The following is an 8747-nucleotide window of genomic DNA, read 5'->3' on the forward strand; positions in this document are numbered from 1 at the left end:
GTGAAATGAGCTTGTCTGTATCTAAAACCAGTGCTTAAAACAGTTGTTAGCTTGAGGCTTTGCCCTGATGAGCAGATTTTAAAAAAATGGATTGGACCATCTACTGTACAGGCAGTCTTCAGACTTACAACACAGTTGGTTCCTGAAAACCGTGTCTTAAGTTGAAACGTTGTAACTCGGAACGAATTTTCACATAAGAAACAATGTTATAAATGGGGGATTGGTTCCTGAACTAAGGCCCAATACCCTATTTTCACCAAAAATACCCTAGAATTTTGTACTCGATCAACTATAGATGAGTAATATAGCTGCATTAATGTATTTATATTGTAAATAGCAATCATATTGATTTGGAAGGACTTCTTTGAGGTGACTTTGCTGGAATTTTTTAAAGGCTTTGGTTGGACTTTTTGAAGGGCTCTTGGCTGGAGTCTTCTCAGGAGTCTTGGCTGCAGGTTTTTCAGGAGTCTTGTCTGCTTCCTTAAAGAACGTGTCCAAGGAAGTTTGGACAGATGTTCTCCAGGGAGATGGGCGACACGGCGAACTTGTTCGCTGGCATGGCGTTGCGTCGGGGAGAGCCATTTCATCCTAGCTAGCCTTCTTGGAATAACATCTTATGTTCAAAAAAGCCAAAGCTGTTCTGGCAACACCATCTGTACAGCCAGGTGTTGACCTGCAAGATCTACTTGCTCCTGCCCAAGCCCTTCTCCTTGACTGGGAGGATTTAAGAGAACACCACCTGAGCCCCAGTCCCTTCACCCTTGCACCTGGAGCCGCTCAGTGTCATCCCTGGCAATATTATGGGTGTCTACATTGAACAGCGTGGGGTAGTCAGAGGGCCAGATGAGTCTCAGTAGCCCTTCCACGACATCTCAGATCCAGGCTCTGGGCAAGCAGCAAACCAGCAAACCTCACAGTATAATAGGTCAGATCAGCAGATGGATACCTCCATGGTCCGCAGAAAGGGAGTCTCCAGCCACTGCCATCCATCATGTCCTCTGGTGGCGGTGGTCTCAGTTCTTCCAACCTTGGGGATGCTTGGCCTGGCTTCTTCCACTGATGGAATATGCTCCTCCTCTGTTGCTAGGGCTCCATGTCTCATCTTCAGGCAAGGTGGGGGTGAATATTTCTTCTTGCTGCAAGAGGTCACAAGCTGCTAATTTCCACCTTCCTTGGAGTTCATGTTCTTCCTTCTCTAACATTGCCTTTGGCAGTCCTTTCTCCACTGTAGGAGGAGTATCCTCCAGCATCAAATCAATGAAGTCCTTGTGGCAGAAGATGATTCAGAGCCTCTCCACCTCCTCCTGTAGCTTCCTTGCCCACTCCCCGAGCGACACCACTATTGCAGGCTTCCCTACCTGGCTGTCACTGGAAGGAACCTGCAAACAGCAGACTCCCGCACCAAACCAGGACCTGGGTGGTGGAAGCCTTAAGTGTCTTGTGATTTCTGGATTTGGTTAAAGACATGGTACTTTAGCAAGCCTCATCTTTTCTCTCCCTGACAGCTAAATGAAAAAGTCATCAGAGTTCCTCTGACAAATCAAAGGCGATCTGCAACAATAAAGGAGATGATCCAACAGACTAAACTAATACAGATCTATGAGTAGAAGCTGCCTTTCCTGGGCATGCCTTTCAATAAAACATCCTTAAAAACATGTAAAGACTCAAGTCCTTTTGTTCACGCTAGAGATGTTTGATAATTTAGAGTCTGTCTCTTCTTTCATGAAAAGTAGCCTGCTGGCCAACCATCTATGGTGGTAGTTTTTAGACGCATCATTTAGCAGAAGAAATTAACTGAGCTCTTCTATTTTCTTGTCACCTCTATCTGATATGATCCCTCCCTCTTTCCCCCCACCCGGGTCCCACTGGACTGTTCCATGGTCACATTAATTGCTTAGTGGTTTCCAAGTGGATGTTATGTAGAAACCGTTAGAAATGTGTGGGTTGCCAGCTTGCTAGACTTACTGTTCTCTTCCCTTTCGTCCCCTCACTTCTCCTTCCAGCCCCTCCCCAGTGAAAACTCTGATGTAAAAGAAAGGTGTGAATGTTAGGGGGAGGAAGAGGAGGCAGGGGACTAGAATTTACTTTTCTCCGTGCTCCGAGGCAAAGGTTATCAGTTTACTTGGGCTATGTTAGAGAAGGGTCATGACTGATGAGGGTCATGGTTTGGGGAGATGGATACAGTGTTTATATTGCTTACTTGGCTGAAATGACAGTGAGATATCTGTTGTTTTGATAAGATCTGTCAAAAGTACCTATGACCTGGGAGAAATTCTTTAGTTTTATTTTGATTTATATGTATTTATTATAGTTAAAGACTAATGAAGGAGTGGCATCCGAACCTGCTTCAAATCCTCCCTTCAGTTCTGGAGACTGATCTAAACCTCTTAGTTAAAGCAGGGTCCTGTTTTGCACTTTATGCAGCCTTGTTTGTTTGTTTTGCATTACTAATTTGCAAAGCTGCTGAAGGCCATGTCTGGGGAGTAAGATTATAGTGCCTGGCAGCAGTGCTCTTAAGGATGGCATATGGCTCTACAGTGGACTGTCCTGAAGCGGAATAGTTAGTGTAGCTGTGCCTGTGCAGCACTTTGAGCAGACTGACTTGCCTCAGTGAGTGACAGTTAATTAGCTGGTTTGCATCTCCATATAGATGCAGCTACACTGCTGTTGGTTTATGGTGCAGTCTCTGCAGAGCAGCCTGGTATCTTTAGCTGTGCCTCTGCTCGGCACAGTGAGTTTGTTTCGTAGATGAAGCTTCAAACTCAAGGCATTTCCTAAGTCTACAATTAATTGTCTGATAACTCTAAGATTTGTTTCTGACTTCCATAAGAAATGTAGTACTTAATCTGCAAAAACACACCTTATCTAATCATTTAAATGGGATTGAGTGTCATCACCAAAGATCCTGTTTTTCTCTGATTTTAAAAAGAAACAACCCAGTTTTTAGATTTAACAAAAAAAAGTAACCCAAAATCCACATTTTTCCATGATTAAAATGAAACCCACTCTCTCTCGTCTCTCTCTCAATAGTAGTATTTCATTTTAATCATGGAAAAACGTGGATTTTGGGTTACTTCTTTTTATCTGGGAAAACCAGGATCCCTGGTCATCACTATAGGGTGGAGTTAAGCTTGTTTGGGTACTTTGTGTGTTTTTCTTTAGTATTTGAATTTCTAAGTGTAATCTTAAACTCTGCCTTTCCTCAGAGTATAGTACTTTGGTTTGAGAGAATGACACTATGCCTAATGCTTTTTACCAGTAATTTAGGATACCTTCCTCAAATCTTAACCTTCATCTTAGTCACTTATTGTCTGAAGTTTGATTCCAACATAGCCTAATCATACTAACACATGTTGTAGAGAGAGAAATTATTTAAAGTATCTTATTAAGTAAGTGACAGTAGAAAACAATGTGCAGGACTAAGTAGGTTTTTTTTTAACACGTTGTTAAAACTTTCTGCAAATTTATTTGACTGAGCTTTAATTATTATAATATCCAGTAGGCATGCCTTAAAATATTCTAATACCAAATGCATTGCTTTGAAGATTATTAATATATTATGAGCTATATCTGAATTTAATATTTTTGAAAAACAATTTATTTTCTTTAGATGTTCTTCCAAAAGCTGAGATGCATTTAAATGAAATCCGAAATACAATTTTTGCACAACTTCAACCCCAGCTGAAGTGTGAATTAGGTAAGTATATATGTGTGACTTTAGTTTGTTCCAGCTTTCTGAGTGCAAACCTTGCTGTTATGTCAGCACTTAAAATATATCTCACAAGTGGATACAAACAGCGTACCAGTGTAATTTGGTTAGGTCAAGCACACCACTCACAGTAGTTAGTTCTTTTCTTTTTTTCCCCTCCCCTCCCTCTTTTTTTTTTTTTCTGTCTCTATTCCATTCTCTTCTGTAGTACCTGTATGCTCAGGCCTAATGAAGTGACCCTTCTGGTGCATGCTTTTCTTCTCTGTTGTGAAAAAGGCAGGAAAAAATTGCTTGACAAAAGGAAAGCTCATTCTGAGTTTAAAGAGAATACTTTCCAGCACTTTTGAATTATGTATTTAGGCCAGGGGTTGGATCTAGCCCACAGCTGCAAGGCTTTGCCTGGACCTGTGCTACTACCACTTCTCCCCACCCTGCTCCAATCCAGCATGGGCTAGGTAACTTTGGCAGCAATAAGGGTGAAGGGGGTTTTTTCTGTGCCCACACTGGGGTGAGGCAGCAAAAAGCACCTGCACTGCTGTTCCTTCTTCTAGCCCTCCCCCTGTCCCGCTGCTACTTTTTGGGATCTGCTGCTTTAGCAAAGCAAAATAATGTATGGTGACTGCTACATCCTCCTTCCCTTAGTTGTGTATGGTCCTTCTTAACTGTATAGAACACTTAAATAATGCCCATTAAATGGTTCCATAGAAACAGCAGAAGTTGACAACATTTTCCTTCACTTTGTCCTCTGACCTAGCCCATGGAAAGTACTTGTAGCATTTTGGCTTAAATTAGCAAATTGTTATCATTTGTATACTTTCATTATTTTCCCATAAAATGGAAAATGAAATTAATACTTAGGACTGATGTCACTAGTACTGTAGTGTAGCATCAATATTAGCCTCAAAAGCTTCTGCAACTATTAGTTTTCATGTAGTCTTCTGATCTCAGTTTGTTGTGTTATGTGCTCCCCTCCTGGTTAACTACAGCTGTAGTCTTGCTGCTAATGATGGCTTTCAGTCCTTTACTATAGGAATGAGAATATTGCTTTGTGAGTGCTCACAGAATAATTGTCCTTGCTTTCCGATGTCCTGAAGAGTGGTTGTGAACATTTAGTGACTGTTTTTCTTTTTTTCTTCAAAGGTAGAGAGGAAAGTCCGGTCTTTGCATTACCTCTGCTTCTAGAAAAGGATCCTGAAGTTAAGAAACTCTTTCTTCATTCATTTTCATGGAAATTTGAATGTTTACTTTGTGGCTACAAACAGCAGGACAGGTAAGGGTTTTTATTCGGGTAATATTCATTTATCTGTATGAATTTATTTTTCATTCTACACTTGATACTTTTTAAACCAACACTTTGTACACAATAGTTTGCATGCGGTGACAGGGGAAAAGATACGATGGTGAAGTCTTGTAGTCTGTATTTCCTAAAGTTTTCTACACCTGCTATGTAGCGTCAAGATTTATGATGTAATAGTTTTGACTAGGAGAGATGTAAAAGATAAGTGGAGCAGGTTGTCAGCTGCCTACTTAGTTGTGCACTTAATGGTCAAATTGTAGCTGTTCTCCATGAATAGCAAGCCTGTCAAAACAAATAGGTATGCCTTATGCTGTTGAGTAGAAATGGGTTTCTGTATTTATTTGAACTGTATGACATTTGAAAAATAAATCTATGAAGTTTATTCACTTGGAAAAATGTGAAAGTATCCTTTGCTGAGCAGTGATTTAAAATCTTAGATGTTAGGCATGACTCTTAATTGCTATTTAGATAATTGGAGGTAGTATATGCGTAATGTAATATGTTTAAGATGTCCTTAACTGTTACGCACTTGGTAAAAAAAACAGGATGGAGAATTTTTTAAAGCCTTAGTTAATTTAAGTGTAATTATTAAATAAAATACTTTAAAGTAGCTAACACATTAGCAGCAGGTTTCTGTTTCATTTTCTTGTGCCACATAAGCATTATTTGTTGATACCGATCAGATTATTGAGCCAAATTCTGTTCATATTTCTGTGCTACTTATGTGAACTTCAGTGGTATTTGCCATACAAGCCAGCACTGAATTTGGCCTATTTATTATAGGCTGTGTAACACTGCTTCCTTTGCCCTACCTTCTCTGGTAAAATGTAATGCATTGTCTTTTCAGAATTTCAAGTAAGTATCTTATCTTCTCTTCTCTTTTTTTCCTCCTGTTCAGCTGTAGGAAGATGCTAACAACGTTTACAAATATAATACCTGAGTGGCACCCACTTAATGCTGTTCATATTGGTCCATGTAATAAATGTCAAGATAAATCTCAAAGGAGAGAGATGATTTTGGAAAAGTAAGTCTGAATTGCCTGAAATCTTGACTAAAATGGATGAAGTATTACCTGTAAATTTTAGATCTAAACACATCTCATAATTCTGTAACTTTTTAAAGCCAGGCATATTAAGTGGTACTTATGCTTAAGTTTCTAGTAAACATCCAGTTACCCAGTTTTGATATTCTTAAAATTCTCATTTACTATGTAAAGGTTTTAGTACACAGTGTATTTTTATCATTCACATAGAAAGGACACGCACAACTTTTAATATTCTGAATAGAATTGAGCCAAATAGTACTGTATTTACTTGAATGCAAGATAAGATTTTTCTCTTCCAATTGGCATGGGAGGAAAAGCCCCTCATGTTATTGCATACAAGAAAATCTCATTAAATACACTGTCTATTATTCAACTGCTGCCAAAAGCACCATGTGCTCAGCAGTGGAAACCAACTGTGAAGTTCATTAAATGTAGCCAACACTGAGCATGACTCTAAAACACATGGCCTAGTTAGTTAGGGTGATATACTGATAGGATCCTACCACAAAGATAGGTTAGTGCAGGGGTGGGCAAAATACGACCTGTGGGTCAGATCCGGCCTGTGAGGCCATTCTATCCGGCCCGCGGGGCCCCTAAAAATTTAGAAAATTAATATTTCTCTGCCTGTGGTTCCTGTCAAAATGACAGGAACCAAGGGCAGTAGGACCCAGGGGAAGCTGGGCAGGCTCCCACAACAGCAGGGCCTGCCTGGCCCCACCCCCCAGCCAGAAGCCCCAGGAGGGGCTTCTGGCCTGGGACTGTGTGGCTGCCTTGGCTGGAACCGCATGTAAAGGGAAAGTGGGGGAGGGCAGGGGAGGATCCTGGGCAAGGAAGATGGCCGGGGAAAAGCTGAATGCAGAGCAGGGGGAAGCTGCCTCTCCCCCACCCTATGGCTGGTTCCCCACACTGCAGTTGCTCGCAGCCCACATGGGGCTGCCTGTGCCTGCTCCAGACAGCCCCACGCAGGCTGCAAGCGGCTGCAGCAGGGAGCACTGGCCACGGGGTGGGGAAGAGGCTGCTTTTCCCCTTCCCCACGCTCAGCTTTTCCCTGGGCTCCATCCCTGCTCCTTCCTGGTGCAGAGGAAAATGGCCCTTCCCCAGCCCTGTGCCCACACTCCCTGCTGCAGCCGCTCGCAGGCCATGCGGGGCTATCCAGAGCAGGCACTGGCAGCCCCAGGTAGGCTGCGGGGTGGGCGAGGGGCCGCCTTTCCCCCATGCTCTGCACCAGTTTGTAATCTGGCCCTGCACCGGCTCTGGGCTCACCCGCTGGGGCTGTGCGTGGCAACAGCAGCTGTGGCCTCCACACTTGCCATGCCGGGCAGTGTTTGCCACCGTTGCCTCTCTGCTGCCTAGCATGCGAGCTCCAGGTGGGCAGCAGCAGCAAACACTGCCTGGCACGGCAAGTGGGGGGGCCGCAAGTACTGCCGTCCCGGGCAGTCCCAATGGGCAAGCCCAGAGCTGGCACAGGGCCCAGGCTGGCAGTGGGGGCTGGGTTACAAGCTGGTGCTGAGCACAGGGTGGGGGGAACCCTCACCCACCCCATGGCCAGTGCCCTGCGCTTCAGCTGCTCATAGCCCACATTGGGCTGTCTTTGCCTGCTCCAGACAGCCCCGCATGGGCTGCAAGCAGCTGCAGCAGGGAGCGCTGGCCATGGGGTGGGCAAGGAGCTGCTTTTCCCCCCGCGCTGCACTAGCTTCTTCCCTACCAGTGAGCAGAGGGTCGGGGCTGTGCGCTGACCCCAGCCTGTACCGTGGGGCTGGGGGGCACTGGGAGTGAGCAGGTGCATGAGCCAGCAGGAGCACGGGGCCCACACCGGTGTTCCAGGGCCAGTGCCGGCGGGTCCCATAGCAGGGTGGCAGGAGCACAGGGTCCCAGCCAGCAGGGGCTCTATGGAGCCGGGTCAGCTCCCCCCTCTCCCTGCTGGTGCAGCCCAGTCCGGCTCCACAGACCCTTGCCAGCCTATGCCCTGCTCTGGGCCACATGGGTGCTGGCCCTGGGACATTGCTCCCAAGATGGGACCAGGGAGCGGGGCATTTGTCAGGGGGCAGGGCTACCCAAGCGGCTCTCAACAGCCTGCCAAAACTGGGTAAGCAGCCCTCCGCCCAAACTCCTGGTTAGTGCCACCTACCTAAATAAGAGAGACACTAGTGCTCCCTCATCAACACTACTTCTTAAAGTCAAGGTAAGCCATGATATTACATACAGTTCACGCAGAATCCCTCTGTCGTGTCCTCTGCTTGCCTGGTACATATGATTAATGTGGCCCTGCCCTCCACAAGATGAAGCTGACCAGGTTGCCTTGACTGCACGTACATTTTTGGAGCATCCCAGGGCTTGTGACAAGAATACCTGGTTCCAGTCCTGAGTGGGGAGCCAATTAACACATGATCCTTTGTGAGAGGTATCTGGAGTATACACATGTACTGAGCAAGGCTAAGCTGTGAGGTCACTGGGTAGGGTGGGGCTACGCTAAAAATTTGTGCCAGGATACGAGTGTGCAGTGTTGTGGCTCACCATGGCTTAAAATGCTGTTAACTTTTGTGGGGCCCAGCCCAGTGAACTGTATGGTAAATCATGAGCTTTGAACTAACACCATGCATAGTTTATAGTAGATAGAAGTAGGTGCTCAAAAGTGTTTATAAAACACCTATGCTAAAACTTGCAGCAGTTAAAAAAAAAAAAAAAAAAAAAAAAAA

The 8747-nt window shown here is 44.6% G+C and overlaps 1 protein-coding gene across 1 annotated transcript in view; it reads left to right on the forward strand.

Moving 5' to 3' along the window:
* Positions 1-8747, forward strand: part of USPL1 (ubiquitin specific peptidase like 1) — a 31126-nt gene that overhangs the window by 15030 nt on the left and 7349 nt on the right. The window contains exons 4-6 of the mRNA XM_019524891.1: positions 3611-3701; positions 4854-4979; positions 5905-6030. Coding sequence (XP_019380436.1) covers positions 3611-3701; positions 4854-4979; positions 5905-6030 — 343 coding nt within the window. The remainder of the gene's footprint in view (positions 1-3610; positions 3702-4853; positions 4980-5904; positions 6031-8747) is intronic.

The sequence above is a fragment of the Gavialis gangeticus genome, unplaced genomic scaffold, assembly GCF_001723915.1.
Source record: "Gavialis gangeticus isolate Ggan-Ray unplaced genomic scaffold, GavGan_comp1, whole genome shotgun sequence".
NCBI lineage: Eukaryota > Metazoa > Chordata > Crocodylia > Gavialidae > Gavialis > Gavialis gangeticus.